We start from the raw sequence: 22,189 nt of genomic DNA, 5'->3' as shown, positions 1-22,189 counted from the left end.
GCCGGGGCCTTGATTTTGGACTTCCCAGCTTACAGAAATTTTAGAAATGAACTTCTGTTGTTTATAAAGCATCCTGTCTATGGTATTCTGTTACAGCAGCCCCAACGGATTAAGACAGACAACTATTGCACAGTCTGCTTTTTGCTTTCTTCATATCTCAGGATAGCAGTTAATGGACCATATGGAGATAAGATGCTGACCTCACTAAGGATACTTATACTCCAAATGGACTGCTGAAAGTCCTTTAGAACTACCCCTTCATGGGGCACCTGGATAGCTTAGTCATTGGGCATCTGCCTTTGGCTCAGGTCATGATCCCAGTGTCCTGGGATCAAGCCCCACATCAGGCTCCCTGCTCAGCAGGGTACCTGCTTCTCCCTCCCACTCCCCACTGCTTGTGTCCCCTCTTGCTGTGTCTCTCTGTCAAATTTAAAAAAAAAAAAAAAAAAAAAAGGTAGTACCCCTTCCTAAGAGAATTGCTCTGGCCTGGCTTACCTCCAGAACTGGGACCCGCATTAGTTGTCCCAGATGTGGACTTAGTTTTTACTTCCCCATCTCTCACAGAAGTCCTGCTTCTCCCCTGGGACAGTCCATCCCTCCATACCAATCCTGAACTACCATGTCTGAAATTAATCCAAATCAGATTCCTAGGAGATACAAAAATTTTTTATTTCAGTACACATCTACAGCATTCATATATCCTGGTCTGGGGCAGGGGAAGGAGAGATGTCCATAGTTTTCCTTGTCCCCAAAAGAGGGTTAAATAGTTAAGTCACCCTTCACTCCCAGTACAGACCCTCAGAAGCCCCAGATCCTGAGCTTCATACATCAGTATATAATGGTAGGGCTCACCCTGCTCCAAAAAAGCTCCAATGGCCTGCTTCCAGGAAGGCAAGCCTTCTGTTCCTTTGTCTCTTGTGTACCCATAAGGACACAGAATCCTTTTGTCTGGCCAGGCACGTGTTGGTGAACCCCAGGAGAATGTATCCAAGTCCCCATCTGTAGCAACTGTACTAGGCCTTGGATACCCCATTTTCGAGCGTCCCTGAGGTCAGTCGCTGGAGGTACTGCTGACGCAGAGGGGGCAACTGGGGATAGAGCTCAAAGCCTTCTGGGAGGGCAGAATTAGGGAACTTATAGTGGAGAAGGTGCTGCCGGAGACCCTGCAAAAAGGGAAGAAATTTTATGAAGTAGCTACTAAGATCCTGTTGAGATCTCTGTCGCCCAAGACCTACTATTTCCCCCCATCCAGGATGCGCCCCGTCCTACCTCATCTGCCAGCAGCCAAGTTTTCTGCAGCAGGCTTCTGCGGGCAGCTTTGACCTCCTCCTAGAGGCAGAACAGGGAGGGAGAGATGGCACTGGGCCCAGGGCTGACACCCATCATTGCCCTTATCCAACCCTCATCTCTTCCCCAGCTGACCCAGAGGCAGCTCAGTTGCAGTCTCTCTTCCACCCTCTGGTGATGGGGATGTAACTTACTGAGCTCTTGGGGTCCTGGGAGAAGATGAAGCTGTTGACATGGGCCACGGCCACAGCATAGAGCACAGGGCACCAACGTGGACAGAGGGCACCGGTAACCAGAGCCCAGAAGTAGAGCTGAAGGAGGGCCAGGTTGTCTTCGGGAGGCTCTGTATAGCACTCCAAGGACACAGGCAGCTGTGACAGGGGGAATGAGACATGCTGACAACAGGGTGGAGGCCTGATGGTCACCTGAGCCAAATCGTGAGGCAGAGATAAGGTCCTGGACAGACATCCATTCCTGTCTATCGTAAGAACTGAGGTTAAAGACTAAAGAACTGGGAAGCAGGGAAAACTGGGAAATTGGGAAGTAGTAGTAAATTTCTACTGCCTACCACTACTTGTTTAATCTGCTTAAAATTAAACTTTCAAAATGTCACATTCAACTGCTCAATTATATTATGAAACCTTTCTAAAGTTCTTTTTTTTTCTTTTTTAAGATTTTATTTATTTATTTGACAGAGATCACAAGTGGGCAGAGAGGCAGGCAGAGAGAGGAGGAAGCAGGCTCCCTGCCGAGCAGAGAACCCGATGTGGGGCTTGATCCCAGGACCCTGGGATCATGACCTGAGCCGAAGGCAGAGGCTTTAACCCACTGAGCCACCCAGGTGCCCCTCTAAAGTTCCTTTTCTTTGGACCAGTAACTCTCTAAAAAAAATCACTCTCAATTCCGTGCAGAAATGATTATGAGAGGGGCACCTGGGTGGCTCACTCAGTACAGCATGCAACGCTTGATCTTGGGGTTGTAAGTTTGAGCCCTACACTGGGTGAAGAGATTATTTTAAAGAATAAAATCTCAGGGCGCCTGGGTGGCTCAGTGGGTTAGGGCCTCTGCCTTCCGCTCAGGTCATGATCCCAGAGTCCTGGGATCAAGCCCCACATCGGGCTCTCTGCTCTGTGGAGAGCCTGCTTCCTCCTCTCTCTCTGCCTGCCTCTCTGCCTATTTGTGATCTCTCTCTGTCAAATAAATGAATAAAATGTTTAAAAAAAAAAAAAAGAATAAAATCTAAAAAAAAAAAAAAAGGAGGGATGCCTGGATGGCTCAGTTGGTTAAGTGTCTGCCTTCAGCTCAGGTCATGATCCTAGGGTCCTGGGATCAAGTCCCACATCAGGCTCCTTGCTCCTTGCTCAGTGGGGAGTCTGCTTCTCCCTCTCTGGCTCCCCCTGCTTGTGCTCTGACAAATAAATAAATAAAATCTTACAAAAAAAAAAAAAAAAAAGACACGATTATGAGAGAAAGAGATAAAGTTTATATCCAGTGGTGTTTATCATAGTGTTACTTCAAATAGCAAAAAACTAGAAAACCACTGTCACTGGGAAGGGCAGAGGGAGAAGTGGGGGCGCCTGGGTGGCTCAGGCGCCAGTGGGTTGAGGCTCTGCCTTTGGCTCAGGTGGTGATCCCAGGGTCCTGGGATGGAGCCCTGCATTGGGCTCTCTGCTCAGCAGGGAGCCTGCTTCCTCCTCTCTCTCTCTCTGCCTGCCTCTCTGCCTACTTGTAATCTCTCTCTCAAATAAATAAAAATCTTTAAAAAAATTTTTTAAGTTTTCTCTTTAGTCCTTTATATAAAAGACTTATTTTATATACATGTTAAATGTATTTATTAAAATATTTATATTTTAAGTTTACCAGAATAAGTTATAAAGAAAAAAAAAAACCCAAACCTTAAGAAAGTTAACTCTCTACAGCTTATATAAGTTTAACCATTTAGCTTGATTTTTGAGGCTCTCTAAGACTTTATTAGGCTTGTTCTCAACAAGTTCCTAAACTGAAATCTGGCTCCTTCTCCTTCCCACCCTGTTATATTCTTTCCTGCCTCTGAGCTTTTGCTGATGGTGTTCCACTAGGGACATACTGTCCTTATCCCCAACATAAAATTCTACCCATCCTTCAGTACCCAAGTCAATCCCTGCTTCTTCCCCAAAGCTTTCTCCTTATGGGAAGCCCACTTTGATCTTTTCCTTTCCTGAATCCTGACCTAACATCTAAAATGTGAATAACTTAGAACTCTGTTAGGTTTTACTATGTCTCTCATCTAGACTGTAGCACTGAGTAATGAGTTGTGGCTTGCTAATAATAACCAATACATCCTATATGCCAGATACCCTGTTAAAGCCTTTTCATGATTCTGTTAATCTTGTCAAAATCCCCCAGAAGGTAAGGAACCTGAGGACCATCAAAGTTCCCCACTGCTCAGGACTCCCTCCCAGGCCCAGCACAGGAAGGCCACAACAGGTTCTTCTGGCCTGAGAAAGTACCTGGGTCAGAGGCAGGCCCAGAGCTCGCAAGGCTCCCACATGCTCCCCAAAGAGGGCAAGGCGCAGAGTGACGCTGAACCGGCGCTGCAGGGGAAGGAGAACCAGGGCTCCAAAGAGGTGGTCCCCGTAAGAGACAGCCTCAAAGTGCTCCAGGAAGCTGGCATAGAGGTCAGGGAAAGACGCCAGGCCGGGAAGTGGGCAATCCAGCTTGAGGTCCAGCAGAACTTGAGGCTGGCAGAGCCGGGCCAGGAGCGCGGCCACCAGATGTTGTACTGGGGTCTCCCGGAATAGTTCACTGTCCACGAGGAACACACACATGAGCCGTGCCAGGCGGGCGGCGGGAGGCACGGCCCAGAGGGCCTGAGGGCGCCAGCTCTCCAGGACCAGCACCCACTGCAGAGCCCGCAGAGCTGTGCCTATAGTGTCAGCAGGAGGGAGCCCCAGGGAAGTGTCTGCGGCCTGGTGGTAGAGGTGGATCAGTGGCAGGAAAGGCCAGTCGGTGGGCAGCAGTGGCTCCTTTGGCACAGGGAGCAGCAGGCCGGGGACTCGCTGCAGCTCCCCTCGGTATGAGGCCTGCGAGGCTAGCAGGCTGGCTCGGGCCAGTGAGCAGTGGGTCAGGTAGCAGCTGCGGATGCTGGGGAGGTCCTGGCAGGCCTGAGCCAGCAGAGCGCCTCGCCCACACCCTGAGTCCTTGCTGTTCCCTAAGGACAGCCGGTCAGAGAAGTCGGCTGCCTCCAGACCCCCTGATGCTCTTTCCCTGCAACAGAACCCAAAAGCCCAAAGTGACCACTCGAACCACAGTGCTCTGGACACCATGCCAGCTCTCCAGGGCTTCCCAGAGGTTCCAGGTCAATCCTGCTCTTTCCTGTTCCCTAATCACTTTCTATGTAGTGCATGTAGTAATTAAGAGGGTGGGCATCAGAGTCCACTGCCTAGGGACAGGCTAACGGGGCTTCTCTGTGCCTCAGTTTCCTCACAGTAAAATGGGGATAACAGTACCTATCTCATAGTACAGGGAAAACACAAGAGAAGTACTTAAGAAGTGGCCAGGTACAGAGTAAGCACTCAGTCCCCATTAGCTGTTACGTGTGTACAGCTAGTTTATACGCCACTTCTTAGCTGAGCGGTCATAGGGGAATTTCACTGTTATTCTCTAGCGTGGGTATCTTCATCCCACTTTACTGATGAGAAACAGAAGCTCTGACACGGAGAGCACAATCCACGGAAGAAAGGGGATTAAACCCAGGGCCCCTGGCTCCATGTTCAGGGCTGCTTCATCAACACCCACAGCAGCCTCTCAAAGGGCCGAGTTGATGTCACCAAGCCTGGACTCACGGGAGGAACTCCAGACGGAATACACAGCTCAGCAGGAGCTCATGGGCAAGGTGCTCACTTCCGGGCAGCAGTCGGCTCAGCAAGGCCAAGACCATACTGTGATGGAGGGCGGTGTTGATGGCCAGATCTGGCTGGACTGTTGCCTACGAACAGAGAAGCAGGATATGAGAGGGACAGAACAGAGAGATGTGAGGACACGTGCACAGAGGGTAGCTGCCCAGATCCTAGGCATGTCTAGAGCAGAGGAGGCTGTGCATGGACTACCAGAAGCAGCACAGGCTCCGAAGAAGGTGGGGAGGGGTGGTGGTTAATGGGAGGTGGGGGAAGGACAGCGGTACGGGGGATTGGGCTGTACCTACCGCTTTCTGCGCCAGGATGAGTGCCAGGTACTGCAGGTGGTACTCATGGCGCAAGGCCCACGCAGAGAAGGGCGTGAGGTGTGGGGCGGCCATGGGAGCTAAACACTGGAGGAAGTAGTTCTGGAGTCCCGGGGTGGCCAATATGGCAGCCAGCTGAAGGAAAGCAAACTTGTTCAATTCTGAAGGGAACTTTGATCTTTCAAAGGGCATAGGGGTTCCTCAGGTGGCTGCCCCCTTCCCAGACAAACTCACAGAAATGGGGGCTGGCAGGAGAGACCTCCCTTCCCCCAGTGGTAACTTTTGTTATGACTCTTCCCGTATAGCCACTCCATGTCCCTCACCCCACCGCCTGACCCCGAACCAGGCGCCTAGGTCTCACCTGGTCACACAGCCCCTTGTGGATCCGGGTCAAGGTGTTGAAAAGACAGAGAAGGGCAGTGAGGAACGGGAACGGTGAGGCTGAGCCAGCCAAACTGAGAGAGAGGCGGCCTCCTGTGCTGCCCAGTGACACAAGGCTGGGGAGACCTTCAGGGGCCCGAACACAGAACTGCGGGTTGCAGAGAGGGGAGCAGCTCCTGGAGGCAGAATGAAGGAGCTGAGAGGGGCTCTGGCCTGATGTGTGCCAGGCCAGAAAAGAGCTGCTTGGTATGCCACCAAGGCCAGCAGGAACCTGGCTATGTGGACCTGTACCCACACTCCTCAGAGCCCTCAAGTGCTGCCTGCTAGGGAGTCAGGTTTCCTCTGTCTGAGAGGTTCTATTTGGGATGGATGAGGGAGCTAGACCCAGGAATCCCACAGGGAAAGAAGCTGCCTCCTCCCCGCTGATCCCACTTCCCAACCACACCCCCCACCAAAGTACATACCCAAAAGTACATAATCCTCCCCCCTACCCCCACTTCCCAACCTCCACCCCCACATACAGTACATACCCAAGAGAATCCCACAGGCTGCCCAGAGTGGGTGTGCGCAGCAAGGGTAACAGCAGGCTCTCTGACAGGCGCTCCATATCCTGTAGCCAATCCCCTGGGCACAGGTTTGGCTGGGGGACCAAGGAGCTCACTGAGCTAAGAGCCCAAGACACCCATTCTCCTAGACCCTGGGTCCCCAGGCCAAGCCGATTACTCTAAGAGCCCAAGAGTCAAGTGTTTGGAGGCTTCTGCCTTCTGACCCTCTGGAGAGAAAAGACCCCGAGGTTGTCCCAACACCCACTGTCTTCCTCCAGGGAGACAGAGCTGCTGCTTGGGGGTCTCTGATCCCCACCAACACAGCTCCTTTGCAGCTCCAATGGACGTGGAGGGGGAAAAAGGAAGAAAGGTGGGAGGAAAAACATGGAGAGCAGGAAAAAGCGGAATGGGGAAGTAGGGGTGGAGAGGTGGAAACAGAGGGAGATGGAGGATGGTGTGTAAAGACAGAGGCAGGCATTCAGGGCACAGAGGAAGGCTGGCAGGCCACACTCACCTGCTGGCTCCAGGCCTGGTAGTGTGCATCTATGAAGAGCAGGCAGGCCGTGGGCACTGGGCCCAGGGCCTGCCACATCTCAGGTCTGGGCAGCAACTTCAAGGTCTGTCTTAGACAGGGCTCCACAAGAGGCTGGAGCCCGGACACCTGTGTCCAAGTGATCGAGGAAGGGGTGGCCGACACACTGGCCCCAGCACTGTCACTACAGGAGTGCCAAAAGGGGTCACAGTGAAGGTCTGGATGCTGCGAGGCCCCCATAAGCTCTACCCACCCTCTCCCTCTGAAGGAGTGCTTCTCCCCATTCTGGAGCTCAGAGCTATCTATAACCCACCTGCTGGGTTCAGGGGCGGTGTTGCTGGTGGCCAGGGTCAGCTGGGCAAGGAGAGTGAGCAAGGACGCTATCCGCTGCATGGACAAGGGCCGAGCGGGCTGTGTGCTGAGCTCCTCTGGCACAGCCTGCAGGGCCCGCATCAGCACTGGGTACAGCTCCCTGGGAGAGAACAGTTACTATCCGTCAGTGTATGAAGACCCTGCATGGGGAAACAGGAGACACAAGGCAGGGCGCTCCCCCAGGGATCTGCAGGCTGGTTAAGGCGGTTCCGGAGGCAGAGGCCCCAGAGCTGGGTACTCGTGGAAGGCTTCAGAGGGAAGGCAAGCTGGGGGCTGAAGGGAAAGAGGTAGATCTTCCAGGCTTCCTCCCACAGGGGATTTAAATCGGATTTCACCAAGCTACTGAGGCTGTCATGTACAGAATGTGGTTACCTCAGCTTTGTTCTACTGTCCCCTGGCTAGTCCTGGCCCCCAGGCTTCCTTCGTTCCTCCCAGAATCCCCTCCTCATTCTCAGCGTCCCTCTGAGCTGGACTCATTGAGCAAGGCTGGGCCATCAGATTAGGCCCGAGTGCACAACTGGAGGGGTCTACAAGGGAGCCTCCTCCCATCTCTCCTCACCTGTAAAGGTCAGCACCTTGGCCATAGGAGGCAGCCACAGCCCATAGACGGAAGGCCTCGCTGTTCAGCGCCTCAGCTTCCTCTGGGGGCAAGGCCATTTCCTGGGGAGCCTCTGCTAGAAAGCGGCTCAGGCGGCTCCGGAGATCAAAGCTGCTCAGCTGAGGGCGAGAGGGCAGAGTCTGGCATCCCATTCAGCTGCGGGCCCAAGCGGCCTCAGGTTCTCTTGCTATGGCGATGGGCTCAATTCAGCCCTGTTCCAGGCCCCTCTTGTGCCACGGGGTCTTCGCTCTGGGCCAGGATGAAACTACCTCAGCCATCCCTCCCTCCCCTCCTTCTTTCTAGCAAGCACTTGCTAGACACCTTTTCTAGGGTGACTTGGCTATGGGTGATGGCTGCCCATCTCTACGTGGCTCTCCTGGTCAGGGAAGAGGGAGCTCTTTAGGTAACGAAAATACAGTGGGCCTAGAGAATACACTAGATTCCAAGTGACTAGGTTTCCGGCTGGTGGTTCCTGTTGCATTTCAGAGCAACTGGATCAGAGGTGAAGAAGAAGATAGCATGAGCCAGTTACCCAGAGCCCAGAGGCCATGCTTAGCCCCCAGCCCAGCCCTGTCATCAGCCCTTCATCTCTGGACCTTCGTCCTGCTCACCAGTCGGGCAGCGATGTTCCTACCAGCCGAGGCCAGGACACGAAGCAGTTTCATGGCAGCGGCACAGGGCACTCTGTGTAGGCTGGGGGCAGGCCCCGCTCCCATGGGGGACCAGCTGGTGGGCAGGAACTCCCGAACGATGGTCTCTACTAGCCGAGGGCACTCTAGGACCTGTGGAGAACAGGAAGAAAAGGGAGGCAGGGAGGCTGAGGGTCAGGCCTAGGCCCAGCTAGGCTCTTTGCCCATTCCCCATCTCCTCTCCTCTTTCTCACCCTTGTGGCTGACTCCAGGGAATGCCGGGCCAGACGGATGAGCACAGCTAGGATGTCAAGGACCACAGAAGGTGCTGGGCAGGTGACCTCTAGCAAGTAGCGCAGCCGAGGCAGCAGGTTGGTAGCCAGAAGCCCCTGGTGATCAGAGATAAACCCAGTGCCACACACAGCTGGGCCCCAAGCCCCAGTGACCGTTCTTGCCCAAGATGTGCTTGCCCTGTGGGGGCGCTGATGTGGAGCAGTCTGTTGAGTGTCCAACTCTTGACTTCAGGTCATGAACTCAGGGTTGTGGGATCGAGCCCCATGTTGGGCTCTCCTCTGGTCATGGAACCTGCTTGGATTCTCTCTTTCTGCACCAACCCCCATCCCCAAAACACGTGCTCGCCCTCAAGGTTGGGGGACAGGTGCAGCTGCCCAGCATCTTTACCTTGATGACATCATGTCGAGCCAGGTCAGATGGAGGCCGGTTTCCTTGCTCAGGGCTCTTCCTTTTTACTTTCTCCGCTGGAGGCTCTTCATCTTCATCCTCATCATCCTCGTCTTCCTGGCTGGGCATCAGAGGGAACACCAAAGCTCCACGGTACCAGGAGAAGGTGCTGTCAAGGAGCTCCTGCCATAGGGAAGAGAAGGGGGTGGGAAGAAGAGGAAGGAGTCAGGCCCCAAAATGGCCTAGGAGTAGTCAGCAGAAGCCTTGCACTAAGAAAAGAAAACAAGGCTGTTGGGTGTAGGGGCTCTTAGGAGAAGACAGTGCTGCTGCCATCCCCGTCTCTGCTCTGCTGGGCAAAGCCTTTGCAGTGAGGGTGTGCACAGGAGCAGGGGGTAGGGACCCTGATGCCTCCAAGCTCTGTGTCTATCCCTGTGTACCTCATCTCCAGGAGCCACCAGCAGAGCCCGAAGAGCCTGGACTGCAGCTGCAATGACCCCATCCACTCTGTCATCCAGGGAGAAGCGCAGCAGGAAGAGGAAACCAGCATCCAAAAGGAGGCGCAGGACACTGCCCACTAGCCGGTCCCCGAACTCACCAGCCTGGGCCTGGGGGACAGGGGAAAACCTGGCTGAAGATGCTGACGTCATAGAGTCTTTGTCCTAAGCCCTACACTTGCCCACCGATGACCCTGGGTTTGTCCCATTCCCAGTCTGTCCCAAGGAGAGCTGCTATATGGGCTCCTGAGGTCGAATGAAAAGGAGGTGGGGCAGTCTGGGGTCGGGATAGGGGGCGAGGCATGGGGGCAGGCAGGACCGGGCGGGCAGTCCACTCACCCTGCCGATGACCTGGGCCAACACGTGCAGCGCTAATGCTCTCTGCTGGGACACCTGGCTGCGCGTCAGGTGGAAGAGCTCCTGCAGGGAGTACCCTGCTCTCTGCGGCAGGGACAAGATGTCAGAAGAAGCCAACCCACGGGGCAGCAACCCCCAACCAATAAACAGAAACCCCGATATTCCCAGGCACTGCGTTAGTTGTCAAGGGGAAGAAAAAGTTAAGTAAGTGGTTATCTCTTGCCTCTTCTCTCCATGGAGAGAAACTGGTAAAGAAGGTAAGACTTGCACATAAGTAACCACGGCATAAGGCAGACAGGGAGAAATGCAGCAATCTGTGTTTAACTTGCAACAAGAGAATAGGAGAGAGAGAAAGGGGGGATGTGGGGGCGCCTGGGTGGCTCAGTGGGTTAAAGCCTCTGCCTTTGGCTCAGATCATGATCCCGGAGTCCTGGGATCGAGCCCCGCATCGGACTCTCTGCTCAGCGGGGAGCCAGCTTCCTCCTCTCTCTCTGCCTACTTGTGATCTGTCTGTCAAATGAATGAATAAAGTCTTAAAAAAAAAAAAAACAGCGGGGGGCGGAATGTGGAAAAGTGATGTTGTCTCAGTGGGTAGAGGGAGCTTCCATTGCCCGGAGCCCTGAGCCTGGAGGTCCCTGAGCACATCCTGTTTGCGGGGGAGAGAGCACCACAGTGGTGAGGCGGGAGTGAGAAGGCAGAGCTAGAGGGTCAGCAGGGAGACACTGTCGAAGGGCTGCCTCACCAGGCTAACGAGCCAAGACTATACTATACCGTGGTCAGAAGGGAGCCAGGAAACGTTCCAAGGCGAGGTGTGGCCTGGGTTGGCCCAGAGGGAATCAGTATGGCTGCCCTGTGAGGGCTGGATGGGAAGACATGGCGACCGAACAGGTAAGAGGGAGCAAGCCTCTTCTGTAGAAAGCACCAGGGGAGGTGACAGACATAAAACTGGCAAGTTTGGGCAAGAACGAATGTGAAGGGAAGAGGAGAAACATTTTGAGCTTAAGAACCTATGGACAGCAAGGCCATGAAATGGAACAGGCTACAGAGAAGGCTCAAGGCAAGTGACCAGAGGTCCTCTTCCATACGGCAGATAAAGGCACTTGCTGAGAGCTTCCCAGTCCTCCCTGGGCCCATGTATCACCTCTGCCTCTTCTCCATGGTGGTGTAGTCCCAGATGGGTGGGCAGGTCCACGTCGGGGGCCAGGAGCTCTCCCTGAAGATTAAATCGGGCTTGCATCCTCTAATGGGAAGAGAAAGAAGACAGTAGGCTGGGGACACAGCAACTTCCCTACACCCACTCCTCACCTTTCATCCCAGGCCTCGGGTCCTGACTCTACCCTTGAGTGGAAACAGGACTCCCTTGACACTAGGGGACAGGCAGGGTGATGGGAGAGGAGGAGGACTACAAAGGAGACATGTTCCTCAAGCTCCAGGGATTTGGAAAAGGGCCTGAGTTTGGGTGCAAGAGCATGGGGGAAATGGTCCCAATGGGTAGGGCTTCCATGGCCACTCCCAGCCTGCTCCCCGCCTCGTAGGCTGGCCGGCCCTCCTCACTTCCTGTGTCTGCTTCTTTCGGAGCGGAGGCAGATCCTGGGTCCAGTGCAGCTTCTCCAGCTCCACGGTGTCCATGTGCACCCATTCTTTGTTGGGGGTCACAGGCAGGGCCAGAGCTAGGAAGATAGAAGTGGAGTGATATTCCCTAAGGAGCTCAGCTCACTGATCCCCTGGGGTCCCAGCCATTACCCCGCAGCTGCCACACCTACCTCTGCCCAAGGGTGTGGCAGCCACTGCCTTTAACTAGAGTTAAGTGGCACAGCCCAGGGGCTGGAACTCCTAGGAATTGGGCAATTATCTCAGATATGGCAGAACACACCCAGGCCTGGGCTCTACCCTTTGTTGACCCCAAGTACTTGCTGGGAGGGGCAAGAGAAAGAGAAGAAGGTAAAGAAGAGGAGAGAGAGGGAGCAAAGGAGGAAGGGAGGACCATATATATCAAGGAAAACACAGTTCTCTACTGCCTAGTACTGACCTTTTTTTTTTTTTTTTAAATTCATTTATTTGACAGAGATCATAGGTAGGCAGAGAGGCAGGCAGAGAGAGAGGAGGAAGCAGGCTTCCTGCTGAGCAGAGAGCCCGATGCGGGGCTCGATCCAAGGACCCTGGCATCATGACCTGAGCTGAAGGCAGAGGCTTTAACCCACTGAGCCACGCAGGCACCCCAGTACTGACCTTCTAAAGAAGCAGGGGAGTGGGGCATTGAGGGGTAGCGACCCTGCTTCTGTGGGGCAAGATACAGAAACACACATCTGGGAAACCCTCCTTTTTCTCCCCCAACCCTCACCTGACCTGCTCAGCTGGCCTGGAGCTCACTGAGTGGCAGCAGCTTCCTGGCTTTCATAATCTAATTTCTTCTTTTGTTAATCACTAATAAAATAATCCAGGTCCTGCGAAATGAGTGCTCCCACTGGCCTCTCTGCTTTAGGTCTGGCATGTTCGTAAGACCTACGTCAGCCTCTTCTCCATTGACCGGGCCCTGCCGTCTCCCCCCTCAGCACGGACAATGGAGGCAGAAAACCGTGGGGTGGACAAAGCCAGAGCTGGGGTGGTTCCCATAAAGGTGGGTGGAGATGATCTGCTGGGGGAGGGTTCAGCCGTCACATCCTGCTGCCACTTACTGGGGGAGGGAGAGAAGGAGCAGTAACAGGACAAGAAAACAGGAAGCACAGGAAGGAAAAACATACATTTCAACAAATAAAGACTGATTTCCAGACAATAATGAAGATTAATGTTAGATGTGCAAGGACAGAGAAGATTCTCTTTTCCCATCTGCCAGGCCTAGAAGAAGGGATACTTTCCTCTACTTTTACTCCCCCAAAGATGTCCCCTTTTGTCCAAACCTGGGGCTCCTGGATCCAGATCATCTTCCTGCCTGGGCTCACTTGCAAAAGTTGGCACAATGGGTTCCTCTCCAGTGACCTCAACAGAGTGTCCTCCTGGCCTCTGCTCCTCTGTGGTCTTCTCTCCTGCTTGCTCCTGGGTGTGGCTGGGAGACCTCAGGAAGGCAACCAAGCTGGGATCTAGAGGAAAGGATGGGAGAGTGAGTGGTGACAGATCCTCCCCAGGCTCCTGTAGACCTGAAACCTGCTGAACACTGCTTGTCTGCCGGTGCAAAGGCCAGGACAAGCCCCTTCCCACACCTGGCCTGAGCCCCCTGGGTTCTCCTGGGACCTCAATGACCCGTACCTGTCACTAGGACCTACCCACCCACCCTTCTGTCCATTCTTCTCAGTCCTCTGGCCCACCCAGGTTCCTGCCCGCCCCTGTGCTTGGCCCCAGGTCAGAGGCTCAAGGGGAGTGGCTGTGGAATAAATGAATGAATGCTGATTAGGGCCCAAGAGAAGGCATTTCAGGGAACCATTTCTCTTGCTTTCAGCTAATTTATTTACACACAAGTATTTACTGGAACCTAATCTATGTATGTCCTATGAAGGCACTAAGTATACAGTTTGGGACAAGCCCAAAGTACAAGTGGTACTGTGGGGGTGAACAGAAACCATGAACATGTCACAGCTGTGCTAGAGATGGCGCAGCTATCACACAGCATACGTATCCTAGAGTAGTACAGCATACACAATATAGTGGTTTAGAGCAGGGCCTGTCAGACCCGAGACACCCGGGTTTACATCTCGTCTGTGCTCCTTACCAGTCATGTGACCAGGAGAGAATTTCTTCAAGTTTTGAGGCTCGGGTTTTTCCCCTAAGTAAATGACTAGTATACTAGTATATACTAGTATACTACCTACCTTCCAGGACCTATTTGAGGACAGAACGAAATAATGCATTCAGATACCCAGCAAAAGGTCTGGCCCTCTCAGCAGGCCTTCATCAGTGAGTGGTAGTCCCTTCCGAGACCCGGCCCGGCAGGAAGCCCGGCGTGCCATACCAAGCTGAGCCAGCAACCGCTGCTGCTCCCGCAGGATCTCCTCAGGGGCCATGGCATGCAGTTTTGCTATATTCTCTTCATGGATGGTCTGGGCTTCTTGCTCAGCATTCTTGCTCCCGAGCCCCTTCCCGGTGACCAGATGGGGTCCCTGGAAGCCACGGCTGCCCCAGTGAAGCTGGGAGCCCTGCTCCCAAGGTGTGAGTGCCTCACAGGAAGCAGCACCTGGAACAAGCGTACCATCGGTTTCACTGCCTTGCCCCAGCCGGGCCTTCTGGACCTCTTTCCTAACCCCATTAGTCCTGGAGACAGAAGGAGACTCCAGAGATTTCCCAGGTACAGAGCAGAGACATCCCTTTACCCACCCTCCCACCCCCAGTAAGGCAAACACAGGCTGGATTGGGTGGAGACCTCTCCACTCATTTTTCCCCTTTCTGAGGGATACTTCCCTAAGAAACATCCTACTTTATGACTCTTTTCTTGGGTGTCCAGGTAGCCGTCTGCCTCCAGAAGCCTGCCCCCAGCTCTTTTGCTAATTAAATCATTATAGGAATTCCAGCTTACATCTTTATTTTACAGTCTCTGACAAACACCTCTGTCTCCTTCCTTTCGTCTAGGGTCGAATAATGGCCTGCATTTCCCCTGCACTTAAGATCCGGATGTAGACCCAAGCCACTGGTACTCAGTACTGTAAGTGGGGATAATGGACAGCTTTCTCTTTAGATGGCTCAAATGCCATCTAAATATGCCTTCATATTTGACACAGGGTAGACTTATACCCTAAGGTGACTCTATGATTGTGTATTACAAAAAGGCCAAGCCCAAGTCTCTTCAAACCCAGCTTACCATCTGGTGGATCCGGGGTAGACACTTCTCTAACTGGTGAGACACTGGTTTCAGACGCTCTCTTTGCTGCAATTTCTTGGGCAAAGATGCTTCTCTTACCAGATGTTGCAGACTTCCCCTATGGGGCAAGAAGAAAACTCAGGAGACTGATGGCTCACTACCCCCTTTTCTTCTCAACCTCTTTACACTAAGGCCACTGGAACAAAGAGATAAAACGACTTGCTTAGTCTCCAAGGATCACAACCCTAGTCCTCAGAAAAAGCAGGGCTCTACAGGAGGACAGGTCTTGAGTCTGTCAAATTTGGGTTGGATTTCTGGTTCCTCTACCTATTAGATATGTGGTGTTGGACAAGTTACTTATCTTTTCAGGGTCTCAGTGTCCTCATCTGAAAAATGGGGATGATGTTACCTACCTTACAGGGTTGTTATGAGGATTAAGTAATGTGTATAAAGCACTTAGCATGGTGCTGCCTTAACAAGAGAAACTGCTTATCATTATTCAGATTATCTGCCTGAAGAACAGGCACTATGAGGCTCACCTAATGTCTCCTAAACACCACCTAAGCACCTTGCCTACCTGTCTCTCCTGTGAGCGATGAAACACAGGAGGGAAAGCAACACCACTGGGCATAGGCAGGTTCACCGCCACTGAACTTGTATCTCGTTCCTGCAGCAACAAAGCACAATGTAGTGAAGGTACTGAGATTTCCCCAGGCTGAACACTATCCCACTAGCCCCAATTCTGTATGACTCGGAATCTCTCTAGGGAGTTACGAATACACCTTGCTTCTTTGGGTACAGTGATTCTAAAGCAGCCCAAAACTGACTGCAGGGGGATAAAATCCCACCTTTCTGAATCACCCTCTACTCATATGGCTCACCATACCCACCCAATATCCTCACTGCCCCAGGATGCCTCATCCCACTCAACCAGGGTGAGACGCACAATAATCTTAGTCAAGACGGCAGTGATGTGCTGATCATGCCTGTTCAGCCTCTCTTCGGGGTCCTCATGTTCAGGCAGGGGGCAGCCGGGGCTGGGTCTAGCTCTCTTCGGGGGAGCAGGGACCAAAGCTGGGGGCGAATCTGGGAGGTCTGAGAAAGAAAAAAACCCCGGATGTGAGGATAGTGATTCTTTCCCAGAAAGAGACTGAGGGCAGGAGGAAACCAAAGAAAGAAAGGCAGCTGCTGTAGGGTCCTGGCTCAAGCTGTGTCACCCTGGGCAAGATATTTAACCTCTGTGAACCTCAGTTTCTTCATATGTAAAATGGGGCTGCAGCAACAGAGGTTATGCAGTGTTTGAAATAATGATGGGGAAAAAATCCAGCCACATCAGGGAGAGGGAGAGGACCCTGAGGCCACACCCTCTCTCTTTCTCAGCCTCACATCCACAGCCACTCACTGTCCAGTGTCACCACATCCCGACGGTCCTGCAGCAGAGGCTGGTCCAGGTTAGTGTTGCCACCTCCCCTACTTCCTTTCTTCACCAGCTGTACTGCTGGAGCTGCACCAGTTGCAAGAAACTGACTCTGGAAGCGCAGCAGGTCCACCTCTGACTCCCCTGGCTTTGGTCTCGACAGCATCTCGACACTCTAGCTGCTGCTCTCCTGCAGTTCTTTCCAGCACTGCTTTGGTGTGGGGACTGCCTCTCATTCAACCCTACAAACAATAAAGTTGATGGGCCCTCTGCAACCGAACCCTGACTCTCTTTATTGTGCATCAGAAAAGACACTTCTTAGGTTCACATCAACTCATTGCTTCTCATTCATACCTTATTGCCACCCCCTCCCTGTTTAGCCCTCCTTGAAGTCATCAGCCTAATAATATTTACTGCCAACTGAAGATTGTTTACAATCTGTGGATGATAAAAAGTCTCAGGAACAACTGTAGGGAATCTAAGAAAAATAACATCAGGAGCCAGGCAGATAGAGAATAATGATTCTGTATCAAACTAGAGAGACTATGCCTGGCCTAAAGGTGTTCAAATTATTAAACCAACCAACCAACTAACCAACCAACCAACACTTGGGCTATAAAAGATCAACATATAAAAATACATCTGTATTCCTATACACCAGCAAAATGAACAATCAAAAAATGAAATTTAAAAAACAATGTCATTTATAATCGCATCGAAAAGAGCAAAACACTTAGGAATAAATTTCACCAAAGAAGTACAAGACTTGTACACTGTCGGGTCCGACACCTGCCCCTAGGGGTCTGCGGTCGCCGACATTTCTGGACCACCCGCATCAACAGAGAAATCACCGAGTCTCAAGTTTATGCAGCCTGAGGATGGAGGGCCTTGGCCGGGATCTCCACACCAAAGAGGCCGCGGCCACTCCAACGTAGAGCAAAGACACTCGGGGAGGCTCCCACAAAGGAACCGGATACACTGTAGCCAGCCCTCAGCCGGGGAACTCTGAAGTCCGTCCCTTCAGCGTCGCCCCTTACTTACTCTAAGACCGCCTGGGCGCCGCCATCTTGCCCCGCAAGGGCCGCGCTTCCGCCGCCGCCAGATTCGAGCTTCCGCCCCGCACCCCAGCCACGCCTCTCGCTGATCTGGCTCCACCCACTCTGGGGTTTGCCAGCTTGGCGCTTGGACACACACACCCCCTTTAAAAAAAAAGTTTATTTAGTTAAGTGATCTCGACATCCATTCTATGTGGGACCCTAGCTCCACCCCGTGATGGAGAGCCGCATGCTCTTACGAATGAGCCAGCCAGGCGCCCCTGCACTCGGAACCCTTGAGCGCCAAGATACTAGGCTATCCCTGCCATATCCCACCACGTAGGCTCTCTGCTGACACTGAAAACACTCATCCTTTGGATGTACGGCAGGCACAAGCCCTTTTGCACATACGATACCCGTGACAGAGGCAAGGTGTACTTCAGACATCCCTCTGCACTCACCAGCCCGGATAATCCCATCCTAAACCCAGCACCTAAGCTCGTGGGCAGCACCCAGAAACCTGCACACACCAAGGTGACCTCCCTTGGAGGGTGAGCAAGAAGGTGAGCATGTAAAAGGAAAGTTGAGGCTTAATGAAGAAACTCTTGTAGGAATGGCGGTGGTGAATTGCCCACGGGGTGATCCCCTTCGTGAGCAGCCCACCTTTGTTCATTCAAGTGTCTCTTCTTGGAAATTCTCCCTTTCTTCTCTCCCACCTCCTACCCCCATAGTCTTTACCTTCCTTTAAGGCCTAGCTCAAGTGAACCCTAAAATCTCTGCCAACCAGGCCTATTCACTGAACTTTCCATGGAATCTTCCACCATACCACTTGCCGGCTTGTGTGGAATGCATTGCCAGTTATCAGCTCTTACTGGGTCACCTTTCATAAGTATATGTGCTGTTCTCTTGAATAGAATGTGGGCTCCTTGGGGGCACCAGGCCTTCTTTTTGGCATCCATAGGACTCAGCATCCAGCATATTGCCTTGAATTTAGGATCCTAGTAAATCATTGCTTGACTGAAGACCATCTTAGTGCAGCCAGTGTTAGTCCATTGGTTCTCAAACTTTAGCAGGCATGAGAATCACCCTGGGGGCTTATTAAAAACAGACTACTGGGCCTCACCCTCAAGAGTTTCTGATTCAGTAGGTCTTGGACAGGATCCAAGAATTTGGATTTCTTTTTTTTTTTTTTTTTAAGAATTTATTTATTTATTTGACAGACAGATCACAAGTAGGCAGAGAGGCAGGCAGAGAGAGAGATAAGGAAATAGGCTCCCTGCTGAGCAGAGAGCCTGATACAGGGGCTGGATCCCAGGACCCTGGGATCATGACCTGAGCCGAAGGCAGAGAGAGACTTAACCCACTGAACCACCCAGGCACCCAAGAATTTGCATTCCTAAGTTTCCAGGTATTCTATAGCCTCCTTCTTTAGTTCTCATGGTCTCTGCAGCAGTAAATTTCAGCTACTAGGTTTTAGCCATCCTTGGGGTCCAAAATAGTACGGTACCTGGTCAGAATTACGGGGAGTAAGGGAGGGGAGCTGGAGCTAGAAATCCTGGAAGAACGATAGTAGAAAATCATTGTTTGCAACCACTAATGAAATAATTGCTCCAGGCAATGATCATCAATGACTGATAAAACTATTAGGTAAAAGGTTGATGAGGATTTTATATATGATGGATCAGGTTGCCAATTTATGAATATCACTAAAAGTGAGACTAGTGGACATAGTGTGCTCCTGATCCGATGAAACTGGAAGTTATAAAACACTTCCCAAGTAAACCTTCCTGCCAGAAATTAAATTTGAATCTAGTAAAGGATCTAGCTCTATTAGTCTACAGGAAATATGTGTGGTAGAGGAACAAGTTAAATGATAACACAAGAATACAATTAACCAAACCCAAATTGTGGAAAATTCTACAAATGACCCAGTGTCTTCTATAAATTTCATGTCCCAGAGAGAAGGGGACCTTTTACAGATTTACAAACACATGAGACACTATCAGTTAAATATATGGTCCTTGTTTGGATCTTGATTCAAATAAGCCTAATGTAAGAAGATGTTATTTTGAGACTGTTGGGGGGAACTAAACACAAATTGGGTTTTATATTAAGGATTAAAAAAATTATTGGTTATGGATGTGTTTTTTTTTTGAAAAATAAACTTTATTTTATGATAGTTTTAAGGGATGCCTGGGTGGTTCAGTCAGTTATTCATCTCTCTTTGGCTCAGGTCATGATCCCAGTGTCCTGGGATCGAGACCTACATCAGGCTCCTTGCTCAGTGAGGAACCTGCTTCTCCTTCTGCCTGCTGCTCCCCCTGTTCATGCTCTCACTTTCTACCTTTCTCTCTGACAAAAAAAAAAAAAAAAAAAAAAGAAAGAAAAGAAAGAAAGAAAGAGGAATAGTTTTAAGATTTTATTTATTTATTTTTAGGATTTAATTAATTTATTTGAGAGAGAGAGAGCATGAGCCAGGGGGAGGAGCTGAAGGAGGGAGAGGGAGAAGCAGACTCCCCTCTGAGCAGGGATCCTGATGAAGGGCTTGATCCATGACCCCGCAATCATGACCTGAGCTGAAGGGAGATGCTTAAGTGACTGACCACTCAGGTGCCCCTTTATTTACTTATTTTTAAATATAATCTCTGTCCTCCAATCTGGAGCTCAAATTCATGACCTCAAGATCAAGAATCACTTGCTCCACTGACTGAGCCAGCCAGGAGCCCCTAAAATAGTTTTAGATTTATAGGAAAATTACAGTTTCCATTTACTCCAAACATAGTTTCCCCATTTCTTAAAAAGATTATTTATTTATTTTGATAAAGGGCAGGGGGAGCGGAGGGGGAGAGGGAAAAGGAGAGAGAAAATCCCAAGCAGGCCTCATGCCCAGAGCAGAGCCTGACACAGGGCTCAATCCCACCACTGGAGCTCATGACCTGAGCCGAAATTAGGAGTTAGATGCTCAGCTGACTGAGCCACCTAAGCACCTCCAAAGATTTTATTTTTAAGTAATCTCTCTCTACACCCAACGTGGGGCTCAAAGCCACAGCCCTAAGAGCAAGAGTCACCAGCTCCACTGACTGAGCCAGCCAGGTGTCCCCCATTTTTTTTTTTAAGATTTTATTTATTTATTTGAGAGAGAGAGCACAAGTTGGGGGGAGGGCGGGGGAGAGACAGAGGGAGAAGCAGACTCCTGCTGAGCAGGGAGGCAGATGCCACTCAATCCCAGAACCCTGGGATCATGACCTGAGCCAAAGGCAAATGCTTAACTGACTGAACCACCCAGGTGCTCCATTTTTTTGGGGGGGGGGGATATAGTTTATTGAATGATAGAGTACAAAGCTCCCAAAGAGCAAGGGGACCTGAGAGGGTTGGCCTTGCCTCCCATCCTTTAAAAAAGTTTATTTATTTGAGTAATGTCTACATCCAAAGTGGGGCTTGAACCCACAACCCTGAGATCAAGAGTCATATACTCTTCTGACTGAACCAGCCAGGCACCCCCCCACTTATTTTTTATTATTTATTTATTTATTTTTATTGACATATAGTGTATTATTTGCTTCAGGGGTGCAGGTCTGTGAATCATCAGGCTTAAACAATTCACAGCACTCACCATAGCACATACCCTCCCTGATGTCCATCACCCAGCCACCCTATCCCTCCTCTCCCACCCTCAGCAACCCTCAGTTTATTTTGTGAGATTAAGAGTCTCTTATGGTTTGTCTCCCTTCCTGGTCCCATCTTGTTTTTTTTCCTTCCCTTCCTCCCAAACCCCCTGCCCTGCCTCTCAAATTCCTCACATCAGGGAGATCATGTGATAATTGTCTTTCTCTGATTGACTTATTTCATTTAGCATAATACCCTCTAGTTCCATCCACGTCGTTGCAAATGGCAGGATTTTGGAGGTTTTTTGATGGCTGCATAGTATTCCATTATATATATATATATGCCACATCTTCTTTATCCATCCATCTCTTGTCAATTTTTAAAGTGAGCTCTATGCCTGATTTGGGGCTTGAACTCAGGACCCCAAGATCAAGAATCACAGCTCAACCTACTGAGCCAGCCAGGTGCCCCATTTCCCCTGTTCTTAACATCTAACATTAACAGGTTACATTTGTTGGAATTAATGAACCAGCATGCCTGGATCATCAGGGAGCCCGCTTGAGATTCTCTTTCTCTTCTTCTGGCCCTCCCACCTCTTGTGTGTGTGTGTGTGTGTGTGTGTGTGTGTGTATGCATGTGCCCCTAAGACTTGCTTTTAAAAACTCTAGAAAGGGGCGTCTCGGTGTCTTAGTCAGTTAAGCATCTGCCTTTGGCTCAGGTCATGATCCCAGGGTCCTGGAACTGAGTCCCACAACAGGCTCGCTGTTCAGCAGAGTCTGCTTCTCCCTCTCACTCTCCCATCTGTGCTCTCGCTCTCTTTATCTCTCTCTCTCTCTCTCTCTCACACACACACATGTTAATAAATAAAAAAAAATAAAAAGCCTAGGAAAACACCAAGAAATGGGACAATAGAAGACAATTAGCTAAGATAATCATTGAAGCAGAATGATTCATTATACTTTCCTCTCTATTTCTGTTTATGTTTAAAATATTTCATAATAGAAAGTTTTTTAGGGGCTGCTGAGTCGATTAAGCATCCAAGTCTTGATCTTAGTTCAGGTCATGATCTCAGGGTCTCAAGTTCAAGCTCCATGTTGGGATCCACATCCAGCGTGGAGCCTACTTAAAAAAAAAAAAGTAAAAAAAAAAAAAATAGAACCAGAAAAGTATCACTTGCCAGGCTGTAAAAAGGGTGAAAAAAGGAAACACAGACAGCTAGATATAAGACCTTCAAACAAACACTCACACTCACACATATATTTCCTTTGC

At 50.9% G+C, this 22,189-nt stretch overlaps 1 protein-coding gene across 3 annotated transcripts; it reads right to left on the bottom strand.

Moving 5' to 3' along the window:
* Window positions 1-644: 644 nt before the first annotated feature.
* RPAP1 (RNA polymerase II associated protein 1) lies at window positions 645-17,378 on the bottom strand. 3 transcript variants are annotated; one of them, XM_032856786.1, is made up of 25 exons: window positions 17,322-17,366; window positions 16,266-16,522; window positions 15,810-15,958; window positions 15,441-15,530; window positions 14,864-14,981; window positions 14,021-14,242; window positions 12,975-13,154; window positions 11,632-11,747; window positions 11,219-11,317; window positions 10,060-10,161; window positions 9,664-9,831; window positions 9,227-9,409; window positions 8,800-8,934; window positions 8,528-8,698; window positions 7,878-8,035; window positions 7,260-7,418; window positions 6,929-7,130; window positions 6,400-6,509; window positions 5,850-6,045; window positions 5,471-5,623; window positions 5,112-5,254; window positions 3,777-4,533; window positions 1,482-1,658; window positions 1,270-1,329; window positions 645-1,163 (listed from the first exon to the last, which is right to left on the bottom strand). In XM_032856786.1, exons 2-25 carry the CDS (start codon window positions 16,444-16,446, stop codon window positions 1,014-1,016), a joined length of 4,179 nt encoding a protein of 1,392 aa, XP_032712677.1. In that variant the 5' UTR covers window positions 16,447-16,522; window positions 17,322-17,366; the 3' UTR covers window positions 645-1,013. The 3 variants fall into 3 exon arrangements, with proteins under 3 accessions (XP_032712677.1, XP_032712679.1, XP_032712678.1); XM_032856788.1 differs by lacking the exon at window positions 16,266-16,522 and having other exon boundaries at window positions 17,322-17,378; XM_032856787.1 differs by lacking the exon at window positions 14,021-14,242.
* Window positions 17,379-22,189: the final 4,811 nt, after the last annotated feature.

This window comes from Lontra canadensis, unplaced genomic scaffold, assembly GCF_010015895.1.
Source record: "Lontra canadensis isolate GAN:19392208 unplaced genomic scaffold, GSC_riverotter_1.0 scaffold12, whole genome shotgun sequence".
Taxonomy (NCBI): Eukaryota; Metazoa; Chordata; class Mammalia; order Carnivora; family Mustelidae; genus Lontra; species Lontra canadensis.
Note: the sequence above shows the minus strand (reverse complement) of the source record. Positions and strands in the feature narration are given on the sequence as shown.